The sequence below is a fragment of the Caretta caretta genome, chromosome 3 (assembly GCF_965140235.1).
Source record: "Caretta caretta isolate rCarCar2 chromosome 3, rCarCar1.hap1, whole genome shotgun sequence".
Lineage (NCBI taxonomy): Eukaryota > Metazoa > Chordata > Testudines > Cheloniidae > Caretta > Caretta caretta.
Window position 1 is genome coordinate 65,386,326 of NC_134208.1, and position 20,052 is coordinate 65,406,377.

General features: G+C 38.9%; 1 protein-coding gene across 2 annotated transcripts in view; it reads right to left on the reverse strand.

Annotated features, from left to right (window-relative positions):
- ME1 (malic enzyme 1) overlaps positions 1-20,052 on the reverse strand; it is a 348,457-nt gene that overhangs the window by 39,530 nt on the left and 288,875 nt on the right. For both annotated transcript variants that reach the window (XM_048845114.2, XM_048845115.2), the window contains 2 exons: positions 16,797-16,910; positions 1,357-1,462 (listed from right to left, as the gene is read on the reverse strand). In XM_048845114.2, coding sequence (XP_048701071.2) covers positions 1,357-1,462; positions 16,797-16,910 — 220 coding nt within the window. The remainder of the gene's footprint in view (positions 1-1,356; positions 1,463-16,796; positions 16,911-20,052) is intronic.

The window sequence follows — 20,052 nt, forward strand, 5'->3', positions numbered from 1 at the left end:
CTGGGTAAAATTTTTCAGATAGAACTTTTTTGGTGAAAAATGGAGATCTAGCAACACTGAAACATGTTGTGAAATCATGTCAGTTTCACCAAATTGTTATGGTAAAATAATACCCCTTTAAAAAAAATCAAAACATTTCAACATTTTCAAAATGAAAAATTTGATTCTTTGGTTTGGAATGACTTCATTTCAAAATCTCCTTTGATTTTATTAAAAACAATTGAAACATTTAAAGTAGGCAATATTGAAATGAGACTTTTTGATTCTGTTGAAACTAAATGTTTCACTTGATCCATTTTTTTTAATTTGCCAAATTTTTTGAAAACTTTCTGTTTTGGTTCAACCCCAAACAATTTTTTTTTAAATTTTCATAATTGCCAGCAAACAAACAAACAAACAAAAAAATCAGTTATTTGCACAGCTCTAATTGGAATAGTATTTTGAAATGGTTATGCAGCATTTAACTATATCGGTGAAAAAAAGGAAATATTTCAGAAAACCAAGTCAAGTCCCACTTATTTTATTAATCACTGCTAAGTGAAACAGTGAAAATGCTTTAAAAAATTCAGTCCCCTTTGTTGAAGGCTTTCAAGATATAGGTTGGGGGAGTAATTCAATTGGTATTCTAAATTCAAAATATTTTTTTAATGTTATGGTAGTTGGCACAGAGTAAGATATGTTCACACTTTCTAACATGTGATGATCAGTTTTAGTGAATAGATAGATTTTTAAAAGGTTACTTAAACTGCAAAAATTCAAGAACATTTGCCTTTTCATTCATGAAACAGGTAGTAGAAAACTGTTTTAACTCTGCTGTATAGAGAATTGAAACATCCTTTCAGCTGGTTACTTCAATGAGATCAAGAACCTGCAGTTCTTTTAAAGTCAATGACAGTCTTGCCTAAACAAAAACTGCAGGATCGGAACCCAAATGTGAGACCAGAAATCTATGTAATCAGATGGAGAATGCAGGTGACTGTACAGTCATACATGCATGTATGCTCCACTTTCCTCATTCTAACGTCTGAGGTTATTTATACTACAGAACATAACTTCAGAAGTAATATTAGGAAGATGATGTGCTTCCTCAACAGAAGTTCAAGAAAACATGGATAATTCCACCACTAATGTGTAGGCTTTAGAATGAAAGCACTGTTATATGTTTGCCACATTCTTCTTATTATTTAATGTTTATTTGCAGTAGCATCCACTATGTGCTAGGTACTTTCCAAATACTTAAGAATTACCTGTTCAGAGGAGCTCCATAATCTTCCCTTTATATGATATTCATAGTTTATACAAACAATAAAACAAAGTCTCACTCCTTAAAAATATATCATTTGAATAAATAATTACCTATAAGTACAGTTGGTTTTATAGCTCTAACAATATCTTCTAGATTTTTCATTTCATCATGTTTATGGGCAAACCTTTCTTTTTCAGTTGTTAATGAGGAACGCTCCTAAGTGAACAAAAGCAAAAAATGCATTTATTAAAATTGTGCAGGGACCATGATATTCCCTATGCAAACTGATACACACCTCAAAAAGAGATATTCTGGTAATTAATTATCGCTGTTATGTTCAGTGTATGGCACTTGTATTAGCAAATAACAAAATGTTAGAAAATTTCTTAAATTGTACATTGCATCATGCTCTTATAAAGGACAACATATCCATTTGTCCAAATGTAAATACCTGGAATGTGAACATTTTAAAAACTGACCATTTTAGTCCACAGTAGCATTAATTACTCACAAATTTTCAAAAACCATGCACTATGTGAGCTTTATAATTTTGCAGAAAGCTGAACAATTGTACACACTTTTAAAAGAAACAAATCATTCATGTAATATTGCAACCTTGTACAGTTTTAAGCATCTGAATTTTGATACTTTGAAAATTGGTTTAATAATCAAAAACCTGACCTAATGTTAACAGAGTTTAGTTGTCTTTAGTGACATTCTATTGGCTCAGAATGTATTTTATTGGTACAGGAGTAGTTAATGCTACTGTGGACTGTGCATTTTCCATAAGTATTATTCAAACAAAAACACTCTCTCTCAGCAGCTTCAAGTCTTTTCTTGTGTAAAAGATCAGGAGCCATCTAAATTATGGACTCTCTGGCTGCAAAATTTTAGTATTTTTAATAACTTGGGATAAACATCTCTAACCAGGCACCAATGAAAACATTTTTTCAGTAACATAAATGACTTATGTTAGTTGCAAATCAATTAAGTTTTCATCTGAGGCCCTGTGTACATTAGGGATTTCAGCTATCTCTGGCCAGCCACCAGTGTAGCTGCACCAAGTGAAAGCCCTAATGCAGACAGGCAAAAGCGCTACAGGCTGTGATTTACACTGACACAGCTTACCTGGCCTATAACTAGAGTGTGAAATCAATGGGAGCTGCTGGGGTCTCAGGACTTCTAAGAATTAGACCACTTGTTGAAGTGTCTAAATATGGAGAAAGCACTATCCTTAAGCACTTATTTCTAAAAATTTCACCTGAGCAGTTTAAAATGGACATGCTTGAGAGAACCTTGACTACATGCTCGACTGGATACTGTATTACTGATGTCTTTTCCAACCATGCATTGCCAGTCTCAACAGAGGAAAATTTCCTTCATCTTTCCAAGTTAGCAACAATTATTGAGATAAAATCATCCTTGGTGTAACTCCTTTGAAGCTTAAGGAGTTTCACCAAGGACAAATTTGGCTCATGTATTTTAAAACTGGATCTAACAGTGGATTCGTTCTACTTTTCAAAAACTATATTTTTGGGGTTTTTTTATTTTTAAGAAAAAATTGTTTTAATGTCCTACACAAAAAGGCTGTGGTTTGGCACAAATTACATCACAGCACTTACTCTGCTCCTCCTTCTCCTCTTTGGACAGTAACCACAAGACTTGGCATACATAACAGAAGGCCATTTTTCATCTGCAGCAGGAGGAAATGGTTCCGGGGAGACCACAGAAGTTGTGCAGGTCTGTCATGTGGTTAGAACTGACTGAGCTGCTTTGGTTTACAGGATACCAGTTTCTCTTCTCTCACCCTTGATTATAGGGAATTTTCACAGATTTATCCACTTCTACAGGTTTCTTAAATGACTGAAATACAGTGTTTTAAGTGGAGAGGGTTATGTCCTCATGTGCTTATATGGGGTTTAAGTATGTTCTTAGAACTACTACCACAGAAATATTGAGTAACATGCACCTGATTTCCTTTTTGGGTAAAATATAAAATCCACTGCCTCTCACGGGTGCAGTAAAATTAGCCACTTTTGGCATGTCCATGATGAAGCTAGTGCACAGTCAATTGAGACTTTGAAGATTGCTGTTTTTAAATTCTCCAGCAGATGTCACTGCAGTCTATAAATGTTTTTTTGAGGACTAATTAGTAATTAGCATGCACTAATCTCTGTAAACTGATTGGCTGAGTTTGAGTGTCACATGTTGGTACTGGCAGCATTAATTAACATATGCAAATCCCTGAATTATGATTGGCTGGGTTAATTAACATACTCAAATCCCTGAAAGATGACTGGCTGAATAAATTAATAGCTAATGAGCCAGAATTGCATATAAAGGCAACAGCCAGCAGGCTAAAACTTTGTAGGGACAGGGACCAGCACGAGAGTGGAACGCTGCCGGACACCTACCAGAAGCCACCTGTGCAAGAGAAGCCACCTGAGATGCTACATTGAAACCTAGTAAAGGAAGAGCCACTTGAAAACCAATGGCTGTTACAGCAACAGCAGCAGCCCACCCAGGGTTCCAGGGTTGCTTTGGCAATGACCGTTTCTGGCACCCGGCCAGCAGGTCTCTGCAGCAGCCCAGCAGCAACAACCAACGGTTGCCTGGATGCCGGTGGTTTGCGTGAGATTCCCCTACCCATTCAGTAACCATAAGGCCAGTGTTAATGGATGTTAGAGTTAAGTAATTAATATTAGAGTTAATCAGTGTATTGTTACACATTTATGTTATATGATTGATTGCTATATTGTTATAGAGTAAGTGATTATATTGTTAGATTATGTTATAGAGTTAAGTGGAATATTTATTTGTGTTGTGTTTTTATTTATCGTGCTGCTTCCTTTACATTGTATCTGTAACCTTTACTGTTTATTTTATTTTTACCGCTCTCTCTCCTCTTATTGTAATCCTTCACTTCTAAATAAATTTTATTTTTGTTTTTGAAGAATTTATTACTTGCTGCCTATTCTTGATCAGAGGGCTTTATCAGTGTCCTTTAGGGGGGGAAGTTAGCTGGCCATGGTTAGTGGCTTTTCTTTGGAAAATCCGTAGGACGGGCCACAACCTTTAATACCAGAATAAGCAAATTAAAAAGATAGTTAGGTTCAAATCTTCTGGTAACACCTCGTCACTCTTCTCTTCTGCAGACTAAATAAGCCCAGTTCCCTGAGCCTCTCCCCATAAATCATGTGCCCCAGCCCCTAATAATTTTCATTGCCCTCCGTTGGACTCTCTCCAATTTGTCCACATCCTTTCTGTAGTTGGGGGCCCAAAACTGGACACAATACTCCAGATGTGGCCTCACCAGTGCCGAATAGAGGGAAATAATCACTTCCCTCATTCTGCTGGCAATGCTCCTACTAATGCAGGCCAATATGCCGTTGGCATTCTTGGCAACAAGAATTGCACATTGTTGACTCAGATCCAGCTTCTCGTTCACTGTAATTCCCAGGTCCTTTTCTGCAGAACTGCTGCTTAGCCAATCGGTCCTCAGCCTCTAGCAGTGCATGGGATTCTTCCATCCTAAGTGCAGGACTCCGCACTTGTCCTTGTTGAACCTCATCAGATTTCTTTTGGCCCAATCCTCCAATTTGTCTAGGTCACCCTACTCTCCAGCATATCTATCTTCTCCCCAGTTTACTGTGATCCGCGAACTTGCTGAGGGTGCAATCCATCCAATCATCCAGACCATTAATGAGGATGTTGAACAAAACCAGCCCCAGGACTGACTCCTGGGGCACTCTGCTTGATACTGGCTGCCAACTAGACATCGAGCCATTGATCACTACCTGTTGAGCCTGGTGATCTAGCCAGCTTTCTATCCACCTTACAGTCCATTCATTCAATCAATACTTCTTTAACTTGCTGGCAAGAATACTGTGGGAGACCATATCAAAAGCTTTGCTAAAGTCAAGATATATCACATTCAACGCTTTCCCCATATGCACAGAGTCAGTTATCTCATCATAGAGGGCAATCAGGTTTGTCAGGCATGACTTGCCCTTTGTGAATCCACATTGACTGTTCCTGATCACCTTTCTCTTCTCAAAGTGCTTCAAAATGGATTCCTTGAGGACCTGCTCCATGATTTTTTCAGAGACTGAGGTGAGGCTGACCCCTCATGTAGTTCCACGCATTCTCCTTCTTCCCTTTTTTAAAGATGGGCACTATATTTGCCTTTTTCCAATCATCGGGACCTCCCCTGATCGCCACAAGTTTTCAAAGATAATGGCCAATGGCTCTGCAATCTCATCAGCCAACTCCCTCAGCACCTTTGTATGCTTTGCATTCTGCCCCATGGACTTGTGCATGTCCAGCTTTTCTAAATAGTCCTTAACCTGTTTTCTCTCCACTGAGGGCTGCTCACCTCCTCCCCATACTGTATTGCCCAGTGTAGAAGTCTAGGAGCTGACCTTGTTTGTGAAGACCAAGGCAAAAAAACATTGAGTACTTCAGCTTTCTCCACATCGCCTGTCACTAAATTGCCTCCCCTATTCAGTAAGAGTCCCACACTTTCCCTGACCTTCTTCTTGTTGCTAATATACCTGTAGAAACCCTTTTTGTTACCCTTCACATCCCTTTCTAGCTGCAACTCCAACTGTGCTTTGGCCTTCCTGATTACACCCCTGCATGCTCAAGCAATATTTTTATACTCCTCCCTAGTCATCTGTCCAAGTTTCCACTTCTTGTAAGCTTCCTTTTTGTGTTTAAGCTCACCAAAGATTTCTCTGTTAAGCCAAGCTGGTTGCCTGCCATATTTGCTATTCTTTCTGCACATCGGGATGGTTTGTTCCTGTGTCCTCAATAAGGCTTCTTTAAAATACAAGCATCTCTCCTGGACTCCTTTCCCCCTCATATTAGCCTCCCAGGGGATCCTGCCCATCCTCCCCTCCATCCATGAGAGAGTCAAAGTTTGCTTTTCTGAAGTCCAGGATCTGTATTCTGCTGCTCTCTTTTCTTCCTCTTGTCAAAGGCTTTCTGAAAGTCCAAGTACACTGTGTCCACTGGATCATTCTTGTCCACATGTTTATTGACCCCCTCAAAGTATTCTAATAGATTGATGAGGCATGATTTCCCTTTACAAAAGCTGTGTTGACTATTCCCCAACAAATTGTATTCATCGATGTGTCCGATAATTCTGCTCTTTACTATTTTTTTCAACCAATTTGCCTGGTACTGAAGTTAGGCTTACCAACCTGTAATTGCCAGAATCACCTCTGGAATCTTTTTAAAAAATTGGTGTCACATTAGCTATCCTCCTGTCATCTGGTACAGAAGCTGATTTAAGCAATAGGTTACATACCACACTTATCAGAGTAACAGCCGTGTTAGTCTGTCTTTGCAAAAAGAAAAGGAGTACTTGTGGCACCTTAGAGACTAACCAATTTATTTGAGCATGAGCTTTCGTGAGCTACAGCTCACTTCATCGGATGCATACCGTGGAAACTGCAGTAGACATTATATACACACAGAGACCATGAAACAATACCCCCTCCCACCCCACTGTCCTGCTGGTAATAGCTTATCTAAAGTGATCATCAAGTTGGGCCATTTCCAGCACAAATCAGGGTTTTCTCACCCTCCGCCCCCCCCCCCCCCCACACACACACAAACTCACTCTCCTGCTGGTAATAGCCCATCCAAAGTGACCACTCTCTTCACAATGTGTATGATAATCAAGGTGGGTCATTTCCAGCACAAATCCAGGTTCTCTCACTCCCTCACTCCCCTCCAAAAACCACACACACAAACTCACTGTCCTGCTGGTAATAGTTTATCAAAAGTGACCACTCTCCTACAATGTGCATGATAATCAAGGTGGGCCATTTCCAGCATAAATCCAGGTTTTCTCACCCCCCACCCCCATACACACACCAACTCACTCTCCTGCTGGTAATAGCTCATCCAAAGTGACCACTCTCCCTACAATGTGCATGGTAATCAAGGTGGGTCATTTCCAGCACAGATCCAGGCTTTCTAACCCCCCCTTCCACCCCCGGGAACACACACACACACACACACATAAACTCACTCTCCTGCTGGCAATAGCTCATCCAAAACTGACCACTCTCCAAGTTTAAATCCAAGTTTAACCAGAACGTCTTGGGGGGGGGGGGGTAGGAAAAAGCAAGGGGAAATAGGCTACCTTGCATAATGACTTAGCCACTCCCAGTCTCTATTTAAGCCTAAATTAATAGTATCCAATTTGCAAATGAATTCCAATTCAGCAGTTTCTCGTTGGAGTCTGGATTTGAAGTTTTTTTGTTGTAAGATAGTGACCTTCATGTCAGTGATTGCGTGACCAGAGAGATTGAAGTGTTCTCCGACTGGTTTATGAATGTTATAATTCTTGACATCTGATTTGTGTCCATTTATTCTTTTACGTAGAGACTGTCCAGTTTGACCAATGTAAATGGCAGAGGGGCATTGATTATCATGCACATTGTAGGGAGAGTGGTCACTTTGGATAAGCTATTACTAGCAGGAGATTTAGTTTGTGTGTGTGGTTTTTGGAGGGGGGTGAGGGAGTGAGAGAACCTGGATTTGTGCAGGAAATGACCCACCTTGATTATCATACACATTGTGAAGAGAGTGGTCACTTTGGATGGGCTATTACCAGCAGGAGAGTGAGTTTGTGTGTGGGGGGGGGGGCGGAGGGTGAGAAAACCGGGATTTGTGCTGGAAATGGCCCAACTTGATGATCACTTTAGATAAGCTATTACCAGCAGGACAGTGGGGTGGGAGGGGGTATTGTTTCATGGTCTGTGTGTGTATATAATGTCTACTGCAGTTTCCACGGTATGCATCCGATGAAGTGAGCTGTAGCTCACGAAAGCTCATGCTCAAATAAATTGGTTAGTCTCTAAGGTGCCACAAGTACTCCTTTTCTTTATACCACACTTAGTAGCTCTGAAATTTTACATTTGAGTTCCTTCGGAACTTCTGGGTGAATATCATCTGGTCCTGATGACTTATCACTATTTAATTTATCAATTTGTTCCAAACCCTCCTCTATTGACCCCTCAATCTGGGATAGTTCCTCAGTAATGAAGATGCTGTTTCCCTGGAGAACACTGAACAATGACCTTTATAGACTTTAGTCTAGTTGCTAATATTCTGCCTTTAAACATTCATTAAATTAAGATATACATGGAATAGTCCAAGTTTTGAACCTGTGACTCAGTGCTGCATCCCATTAACAATATAGAGAGGACTTTCACAGTTGAAACTTAGGGAGGACACTTTTCAGGCACTCATATCGGAGGATGTGCTACTATGTTGTTATTTAACATTTATATAGTGGTAGAACCTACCAGCCTCAACTGGATTAGGGTCCATTGTGCTGGGCACTGTACAGACATATAGTAAATGACAGTCTTGTCTGAAAGATTTATAAAAGATCTAAAAAAGACATGTCTGCACACCAAAGCCAATAGACCAGAGTGGGCTCCCAACTTGGCACCTCTACTGCTGTTAAGTGGGGAGGAAGTAAAAAATCAGCTGGCCAAAGACAGAACCATCCAATAGGAGGAAAAAAGCAGCTTCTAGCTGGAGAGTTCAGGTGGAGTAGAGCCATTGCCAGCTTTCCTAAATAAACTTTGCTCTTCTGGGCCAGATATTAGTTTCTTTGAGCTTGATAGTACTGCTCTGTCAGAAAAGGGTGATTTTTCAGAGCCACTAATACTTCACAAAAGGAATAAATCTGGGCAGACATTTTCCTTAGCAATTAAAGAATAAGTACATTAATGGCTTAATTACAAAAATATTAAGTTATGTGAAGGCTGAGACAATAAAAACAAAGAAATTCTTAGTTAAGGCTACCACAGTATCCATAAGTTAGACTCGCTGTGGTTAAAGAATGGAGCATATAACATACCCTGTCAACCAGAATTCTGATATTTTGAGAATCAACACACTAATATCTAAAAACAGTGAGGTCTGATGGAAGATGCCCCGCCTCAATTTAGAATTTTGTTGATTTTATTATTTTTTTGTCACAGTTTTAACTTTACTTAACTCGTCTTTTGAGTAACTGTCCAGTTGGACAGTTTGACTCCAGATCATAAGAAAGCAAACAATGCAATCTGAAAATCAATATGCTGCTTGATTAGAAGCCAATGCAGTGTCTTAGTGACAAGGTAATATGAGCTAAATGCTTTATTATGTATAAGACAAACATGTGAATTACAATGTAGACTGTGTCAATCGGCAGATGAGGCAGTCAGATGAAAAACAGCAAGGTTCTCTGAAGAAGACATGCACATATGAGGGTCTTGACAATGCCAGAAGACCAATCTGAGCAAATGCTGATAGTATTTAAATTACAAATAGATGTTACCATTATTACATGTGGTTATTAATAGTAAGTCATAGATATAGTACAACACCAAGACACTTTACTATCTTGGATTGAAAAACAAAATACTGTAAGAAAAATGAAATAGGAGAATTCAGTAGCTAATGTTGAGAGTCCGTCAAAAACAGTTCTGTATTCCGAATCTTAGTAGAAAACCAAATTTTAGCCATACAAATACTGACAAACAGCATGACAAGGAAAATATATTGTAAGAGTTTTTGGTATCAAGCTTAAAATAAATGTACATCATCGGCACAGAAATGGAAACTTACCCCATGTCGCCAGATTACAGAACCAAGCAGAAGCTCAGATAAACAGAACAAAATTGTCTTATGAAGAGAACCCTTAGAGACCCCATAGACAACAGCTGTAAAAACAGGACTCCAGACTGTAAAACTGACATATTCAGAGTGATGTTAAAAATAGGAGATAACTCATACAAATGCTCCCAAATTGGGGCCTGATATTTGGGCCTGTTATGGTGGATCTGGCCACATGGGAGTTCCCACTTTGTAGTATCCCTGAATAGCATAGTAGCTTTATGAAACCAGGGAAAAGGGACCATGGTCAGAGCATTTCCAAGCTGCAGATTCTTCTTAATAATCATTGCTAGAATGGCTCCTTGTGGCCACATGCAGCTAGGAATAAATTAGAGTAGCCCTCAGAATGCTCTAGCTTACACTAGGGACAGAACTGGCACTCATCTGGTCCCAGAATCAAGAAGCCACAAAGCTAATATAAAACCACTTGCCTCCATGTCCTCTCTGGTCCTGTGCCAAGCCCAGCTTATCTAGACCAGAGAATCTAGTGGCGTGAGCCTTAATTTATATAAGATGCTTATACACGATATACATAAAGCACCACAAAAATAAATACGTGATAAACAGATATGTGTAATGATTATTAAGAAGGAAAGTGAGACAAACTAGGAAATATCAGTATTTTTTATGAATATGGTGAATGCTGTGTGTTTGTTTTTGATGGGTTACTTGCTAAGAGGTTACATATCTTGAGATTTTTTTTTTAATAAGATTACATTTGGATTACGTTTGGATGATAAAGGCAATAGTGTTGACATAATATATTTCTGTAAGGCAGATTGGTTCTTCGCCCTACGCTATTTAACATCTTTATCAATAATCTGGAAGAAAACATAAAATCATCACTGATAAAGTTTGCAGATGACAAAAATTAGGGGCATGGTAAATAATGAAGAGAACAGGTCACTGATTTAGAGCGATCTACATTGCTTGGGCGTAAGCAAACAGTATGCATTTTAATATAGCTAAATGTAAATGTATACATCTGGAAGCAAAGACTTTGGCCATACTTACATGTTGGGGGATTTTATCCTGGGAAGCAGTGACTCTGAAAAAGATTTGGGGGTGGTGGTGGTATATAATCAGCTGAACATGAGCTTCCAGTGTGACGCTGTGGCCAAAAGAGCTAATATGATCTTGGGATGTGTAAACAAGGGAATCTTGAGTAGGAGTAGAGAGATTATTTTACTTCTGTATTTGTCTCTAGTGCAACTGCTGCTGGAATACCGTTTCCAGGTCTGGTGTCTACAACTGAAGAAGGATGTTGATAAATTGGAGAGGGTTCAGAGAAGAGCCAGGAGAACAATTAAAGGATTAGAAAACATGGCTTATCACAACAGACTAAAAGAGCTCAATCTATTCACTGTAAGAAAGAGAAGATTAAGGAGTGACTTGATTATAGTCTATAAGTACCTACATGGGGAACAAATATTTAATAATGGGCTCTTCAGTCTATCAGAGAAAGATATAACATGATCCAATGGCTGGAAGTTCAAGCGAAGTTGCAGACTGGAAATAAGGCATACTTTTTTAACAGCGAGGGTAACTAATCATTGAACAATTTACCAAGGATCATGGCGAATTCTCCATTACTGACAATTTTTAAGTTAAGATGGGGTGTTTTTCTAAAAGTTATGATACAAGAATTGTTTTGGGAAAGTTCTATGGCCTGTGCTATACAGAAGGTCAGACTAGTGGTCCCTTCTGGCCTTAGAATCTATGAATCTAGATCGAAAGGGGTTATTAAAGAAACCAAGCAGCCAAACAGTGACACAGAGAAGAGTCCTGGAGGAAACAATGGAAAAGCTTTTTATTTGGGAATACTCCCTACTGGCTCCAGGCAGGGTGAGAACTGTTTCCTCTTCCTAAGGCTAAAGCCCTATACTTAAAAGTTATTCCAGCACTGCTATGTTGGTAGGGTTGTGGGGTTTTTTTAAACCACACAGCTATGCAGGTATAAGCTCTAGTGTAGATGCACTGTCAGTGTATATGCTCTAGTGTAGATGCCAGCCTGTGCCACTTCCCGCAGCTCCCATTGGTTGGGAACGGCAAACTGCGGCAACTGGGAGCTGCAGGAGGCCATGCCTGCGGACAGTCAATGTAAACACTGTCTTGCGGCCCACCAGCGGATTACCCTGATGGGCCACGTATTGCCCGCCACCCAGGTTGCCCACCACTGGTGTAAACATAGCTGGAGGGTTTGCCAGAATAGCTATACCTGTATAGTTATGCCAACAAAGGCTGTGTCTACACAAGAAAAGTTAAGTCTAGGATCAAAAGGAGGAGATCAAACATTATAGGACCCCGGTCATAGAAAAGGGAGGGTGCTGAACAGGTGGCCAGAGACTGCCCAGGAAGCGTCAGTAAGAGCTGACAGGCTGGTGCAGAGATGCACAGAGACAGAACATGATATTAACAGGACAGTCTGATTCTCTCCGACATGGGAGTTAGCTGATTTTAGGGGAACTTAAAAAAGCTGACAAGAAAAGATTAAGATACAGTAAGACCCGAGGTGCACAGGCCTTTGTTTTGTCCTTTGCTCTATGAGCTTTGAACATCTGGGGAGAATTACCACATAATACTTTGTTTTGAAGATGCTGTTTTTGAGTCACTTCAATCATCTCACTGGTCCCCAGAATGAAAGACTCACAAAGGTGCCAAACACAGTTGGCTCTATCACATTAATATGGTAAGAGAACAGGGGGGTCGATGCCAAGAGACCTAGAAACCTAAGAGGTGCATTTAAGAAGGACTAAAGGGGTCCAAAGTGCAGTTTGCCCTGTAATCATGATTGAGGGTCAAAGCTAATTCTGCTGCCAGGATGAAATTTAAAGGAGTTTTTAAGCTAGTCTCCAATTCAAAGTTGCTAACTACCAGATGCCTTTAGCAAAATACAATTTCCTGAATTATTCAAAATTTCTAGACTTTAAAGAGAAATTTCCTCAGAAAGACAGGGCCCAGTTCTAAGCTCTCATTGATGAAGGCAGGCTGGTCGCTAAGACATCACTCCATGTGCCAGTGAATGCACATTGACGGGGCTGCAGTCATGAGGTATGAATTGTGGATCCAATGTTCAGGGTTCCCCAGGGAGGTCCAGAATAACATTGAGGACCTTCCCTTTGATGAGTCTAACTTCTTTAATGAAAAGACCAATTAACATCTACACTCTCTTAAAGACTCTAGGACAACCCCTCACTTCCTGCATTTACACCCCAGCTCTGAAGAAGAAATATCATAAGCAAACCCTCAGGCCCACCCACCCTCAGGTATTTTATCAGGAGTACCCTTATGAACCCCAGTGCAAACGACAAAGGGTTCAAAGATCCAGGTATGTGACTTCCTCCACCTCTATGACCACTGAGATAGGGAGAACTAAGCTAACTATGAAAACACTAAAAACACTAAACTACTAAAAATTATAATTCATATTTACAGGTATCAAAGTAGAGAAAGACTGAAGCAGACACAGAGTACAACAACTCAGGCCACTTGGTAGTATAAAAGAACTGGAGAGGCATTGGTCTGCACTGCCCTTTATATTCTGGTTTAGAGCTTGAGGAGAACAATTGTGCATATGCGGACCCATGTACACTGCTTACTAAAACTCTCTAGACTAAGATGCATGGTGCATATGCATAGCCATGAGTGGAATTGACATAGGGATAGGATCATCACTTGAAGAACATAACCTTTCTATACATCAGTTTCCCAATCTCTAAAATGAAGATAATAAAAGAAAACTATACAAGATACTACCCTTATTAGGCAATCTCTATTTTTTGTAATCCACTTAAAACAGATAAGGCTTCATCTACTAATATTTGTACACTTTGAAATTCTCGGATGAAACGCAAAGGAAGTAGGAAGTATTACTCTAGTGCTTCACGACATTTTTTCTGGGAATGGAACAAAAATCTGCATCAGAGGTAGGTAGACAGGTAAGGTCAGGTATTAGAATTTTCCTGTACTCATTCACCCCTCCTCTCGGCTTATTGGTAGAGCGTTGGCCTCGGTGACATCTTTTCCATCTCTAATTCTTATGATTCTACTATTTTTACTACAATGCTGTGAACAGTGCTGCCATAGTGCAGTTTAATGAAACTCAGCACTGTTGTCTCTCTGAAGATTTTACAAGCTAATGACAGGACGGATGCAGTTGATGTGGGGGTAACCAATTATAAAAGAAGTATAAGAATTCAAACGGGAAAAAAGTAGTTATATTAGTGAATTGAACTTTTTTTCCTCCAAGAAAAATCAGCATGAAAGTTTGGCATGCCAACAACATGAAAGAGGTGAAAAAGTGAGGTTAATTGAGCTCTCACATGTTTCCTTTATTTTAAGTAGTTCACAAGCTATTAAATACATAACCACCATTTAAAGCACATAGGTTTCTTTAATTTGGCATGTGGAAGAAATGAGGTAAGAATGACTCATGAAGTCTCTCAGCAACTTCAAATTTCTGACCATTGTTGATAGCATTACAGACCACAGCATCTGCTACATGAGTTTTATCACTATGCATAAAAAACTATCTGAGGCAATGTAGCTAAGTTCATGCAAAAATCTTGTATAGTTGCAACAACCTCAGGAAAATATTATTCTTCACGTCATCCTTTTTGTTCCCTTTTAAAAAATTTCTCCCTGAATATTATGCTAACATCAAGCATACACACACACATATATATATATATATATATACACACACACACACACAAATATACACACACACACAAATATTACTAACATTATTTAAAAACGTAACACAATCATATTTACATGGGAAATATAAAAAAACACAAGTTGAACATTTCTCTTCTATTTTTTTGGCTTGTTATAAAATCTACTTAATACAAAAAGCACTAGAAATGATTGTCTCCCGTAGGAATAACACAGGGACTATGCACCTGATCTTGTTCCCACTGAAGTGACATAGGAATTTTGCTGTTGACCTCAATGTGAACAGGATGGGACTTTGTGACACAAAGCGCCCCTGTATTCATAACCTACATACTATTGTAATAATCTTAGTACAAAATATTCCTTGGGAGGTATCATTTGATAACTCACTGATCATTAATAGCCTTCAGTGATGTAAGTAAGTGGTGGGTATTAAGAATAATGGATATATGCTGGAATGATTACTAAAATCTATTCAAGCCAGGCATGTCAGGGGGAGTTGGTAAACAGGCCTGCTTAGACAAAGGAATGAACATTAGATTCTCTGACCAGCCTGATCGTCAGGCAAAGACAATGAAAATCTATTTTTATTTATTTATATTTATTTATTTATTTTTATTAGGTAAATAAACCTATTATTTAACAAGTGGGAGAAGAAAGAGCGTGAAGTTTCCTTTACCACCAGACTCCATGTCACCTTCCTCACAGCTTGAATAAACTTTACTTTGAGGGGTAACCCTCAGAAGAATCCATATCAAATGTTTACTGGTCTATCAAGACAGGGAGCTGAACCTCAAGTGTTAAGCAACTGAATCAACTGATTGTATACAATAGTACTGCATTATAAAAGTGTACAGAATGAGGTCTTTTTTGAAAACTAATGACCCTGGTAATTAATATAAGTGTGAGATGTATGTATTAACACTACATCAGGAATTATAGATACTGCTGGATATTCGATTGTACAGTCTACCCAGACAGGAGGGACTGTCACTGCTATCTAACGGTCTCCAATGTAAAGCAAGCATGGTGGGATCAGAAACAATGGAAGCCTCATTTACATAGAAATCGTACAGGGGGATGGAATGCCCACAAGAATGGAAAATGAGCATGAGGTCATCCTGCCTCCTGAAACAAGTTAATTGACCTTTGGAAGATGTAAGAAAAGACAGAAGCCATCCTTGGCATTCATCACCAGGCAGACACAAGAGGCCAGAGTCCTGCAAGCTGAGAAAGATGGGTCCTTCAAGCAAGGGAGAGGTGCGGGGGTGTGTGTTGAAGTCTATGGAACTAAACATAGGTGAGAAACCAGCTTAGGCAAAGAGCTTTCACCTAAGAAGAAAAGGGAAACCAGCACCTTCTACCTTTGTCGAAGGTCCTGACTGAGAGAAAGTCAGCCGTGGCTGGGAAAGAGAAAGACTGGTAACACATCTAGAACAAGGCCTGTAACTAGCTAAATTATGTTTTAGACTTTTAGATGCATGTTTTCATTTTTATTTCCTTGTAACCCTTTATTTCTTTTACTTAACAATAGGGCATAGGTTAAGTGATGCTAACATGTTTGTTTTATTTTACTATTAACCAACTCAACACAGTGTTTAAAGGGAAGGGTATATTCACCCCAATTAAGTTAATAAGCTGTGATCTGTATTTGTGTCTTTAGTGGAACAAATTAACCATATTATTTCTCTGAACTGTCCAGGAGTGGGCTGCAGATTGCAGAAGGCACAGTTTTGGGAAAATTCAGGACTGGGAGTGTGTTGGGGATCATGCTCCTAGTAGTAACCGAGGCTGGTGGAAGCCAGCATAAAGCTGCAGAGCTGTAGAAAGGCTGCTAGTGTCTGAGCTGCTGAACCTGGGCTGTCTAACACACAAACACTTAGGGTGTGACCTGCATGCTGGTAGGCTGCGTGTGAGCGGGCCAGGTTGGGAGCTACAGCAGAAAAGCGCTGTGAAACAGCCAGGGTTTACAGGGCAGACAGTAACACATCCCTTACTGGTCTGGATTGCACCTCCGAACGGATCAGAATGCGACAGATCTATATCTAGAAATGTTAAGCATGTAGGTATTAGAAAAGATAGTAAATAGCTTCATCATATCCATAAAGCTGTTTCTGCATCAGGCTGATGCAGAATGATGAGAATAATTTTAACATTGCACTTATAGCCATGAAAAATGTTGTATTACCTTAACTATTAATCCTTTTGAGTCTACCATCCATATCTTTTTGATGGCCTCACGTTCTGGTGTCCCTTCTTTTTGCATAGCCATAATAATCAGATTTGCTATTCCAAGGGCAGCCTTAAAAGGAGAGAGGGGAAAAGAAAATTCATATATGAAACTGGAAAAGAAAGAGAATGCAACAACATATGATACTATTTTTTAAAACTATTAATTTCAGTAACAATTAAAGCTGTACAATTAGATCTTCATAAATTAAAAACACCAGAAAACGGATCTTTTACAATGCTAGATATGGTGGTGATAGATATCATATAAAAAACAAAGACAGTCAGATTCATGGCTCAGTTTTACTATGTTTATGCTTCCTCTTCTCCTCACATAATTAATGGAATTTGCTATTTTACATTAGACAATAAAATATGATAGAGATCAGAACCCTATGTGACTACTCTACTACCACCAATAAAGTTTGGTTTGAATAAAAATAATTTTATTGCATTTAAAACCAGCCCAATATATTTATATAGAGTGGAGTGCAGGGGTGGTACTGAAGTGAATATGGTCTCTGAGCACTGCAACCCTACACATGTATTATCTAGACAATGGAGAAAGCCAGGGAGAAGCAGATGATTACTTATGTGGTACAATTTGTACGCTAGAAGTTTATTTTCTTACATTCATCTGCCTATTAAAAGGAGCAAGATGAGCAAAACATGTTGTTGTTTTTGGTTTTTTTTGCTTTTTCACAAAAATCTACGAATTTTACAAAATATAGGAAAGGAGTACTTGTGGCACCTTAGAGACTAACAAATTTATTTGAGCATAAGCTTTCGTGAGCTACAGGTCACTTCACTGGATGCATTCAAGCTTATGCTCAAATAAATTTGTTAGTCTCTAAGGTGCCACAAGTACTCTTTTTCTTTTTGTGGATACAGACGAACACGGCTGCTACTCTGAAACAAAATATAGGGGGTTTTTCTGAGTCAAAGTGAAAACTGTCAAGTTTGCAATGTTTTTCTAAAAATAATCTGTTCTGAAAATTTTAGCAATAAGTAAGTCTATTTCTTTTAGCCACTTATAGTTTTAATAATTCAGAGCACAGACTGTAACTCAAGTAGGGTTTGAGATATTCAGACTTCATTAGGTATTCAGCTCAGACTAGATCAGGGGTTCTCAAACTTGGGGGTCGTGACCCTTAAGGGGTCATGAGGTTATTACATGGGTGGGTCGTGAGCTGTCAGCCTCCACACCAAACCCCACTTCACTTCCAGCATTTATAATAGTGCTAAATATAAAAAAAGTTCTTAATTTATTAGGGGGGGTCGTACTCACAGAGGGTTGCTGTGTGAAAGGGGTCACCAATACAAAAGTTTGAGAACCACTGGATTAGATGTTTCAGTTCTGCTTAGGTAGCATTTAGCCATAAACACATTATTTATTGAAGGAGAATTCACTAATCTTACATGATTATCTGGTTTTCACAACACAGTTTAAACAGCAAAAATAAATACAAATAAATAAATAAATAAAATAAACCCAAAGCTAATATAAACAAACAAACAAACCCACCAAATGATACTCAAGATTCCTTTTAAAGAATAACATTTTAAATAGTATTTTATAAAATCCAAAGCACACTGGTTAAATTTTGACTGATATGACCACACCTCTTTGCACATTGTTGGCACTACTGGAAATAAATACTAACACTGATCTTTTAAGATGAGTTTTAATACTTAATCCAGATAATAATCTTTGAGAATGTAATACGACTTTTATTTTCCTATAAAAAACCTTTATTTTTGTTTTAAATTTCAAGAACCCTACACAACACACACTATATTTTATTAAGTAATATACAATCTCAATCTCAAATCATCCTTAAAAGAGCCTATCAAGAAGGCATATCTTCTCTTATCTACTACTCGAGTATTCTGTAATTGTAGACAGTTGGTTGTTCTCCCAGAAAAAAGTTCCATTTTTCAGTTCTTTGTCTAGATGCATGTATTATTACTGGATTCTAGTTTTATTTCTTTTGAATGATATCACAAAAAAAACAACAGAATACTGAATAATTTTGAATATCAACCCAGTACAAACACTAATCAGTTTGCTTCTTGTTCTTCACTATGCAATTTCATTGAGGATCAAATGGCGCCCCCCTTTCCTGCCCAACAGCAGTTTATTGTTTTGGGTTTTGCTTTAGAAATCTAGAGTTTTATTCTGAATAAACTCATAGGGACAGAGATTGTGTCTTCCATTGACTTTATACAGCACCAAGCACAACAGTGTTAAACAGAAAAATATTTAACCAGAGATTCTTCCATTTGCTCAATATGGAGCAAAAGCTGCGGAATGATCTGTGTGCACCAAGGTTGAAAGCATCTCTAAAGTCTTCAATACATTCAGATCACTGATGCAGATATTGATGCTCTCTGTGGGCTTGATCTGATCTGGTAGATGCTGAGTGGCAGAATAATCACAGAAATGTAGGACTGGAAGGGATCTCAGTAGGTCATCCACTTCAGTCCCCTGCACTGAGACAGGACTAAGTATTATCTAGACCATTCCTCACAGGTGTTTGTCTAACCTGTTCTCAAAAACTTTCAATGACAGAAATTCCACAACATCCCTGGATAATTTGTTCCAGTGCTTAACTACCCTGACAGTTAGGAAGTTTTTCCTGATGTCTAACCTAAATCTCCCTTGCTTCAATTTAAGCCCATTACTTCTTATCCTGTCCTCCATGTATAAGGAGAACTATTCCACATTATCACCTTCCTCTTTATAACAACTTTTTACATACTTAAAGACTGTTATCATGTGTCCCCTCAGTCTTCTCCTCTACAAACCAAACAAACCCAATTTTTTCAATCTTTCCTTGTAGGTCATGTTTTCTAGATCTTTAATCATTTTAGTTACAGTTCCTCTGGATTTTCTCCAATTTGTCCCCATCTTTAGCGAAGCGTGGTGCCCAGAACTGGACACAGTACTCCAGTTAAGGTCTTATCAGTGCTGAGTAGAGTGAAAGAATGTGGTTGAGGTAGACACATAGGCAAGGCACAGACTGACCAGAAATTGGGTTGCGGGCTGGATTTCTTCATAGGAGCTACTCACTCCTAACACTCCTACAAATACATTGCAGAATGTTTCCTTTTTTTGCAACACTAGGACCCTGTTGACTCATATTTAGTTTGTGATCCACTATAATCCCCAGATCCTTTTCCACAGTACTCCTTCCCAGCCAGTAATTTCCCAT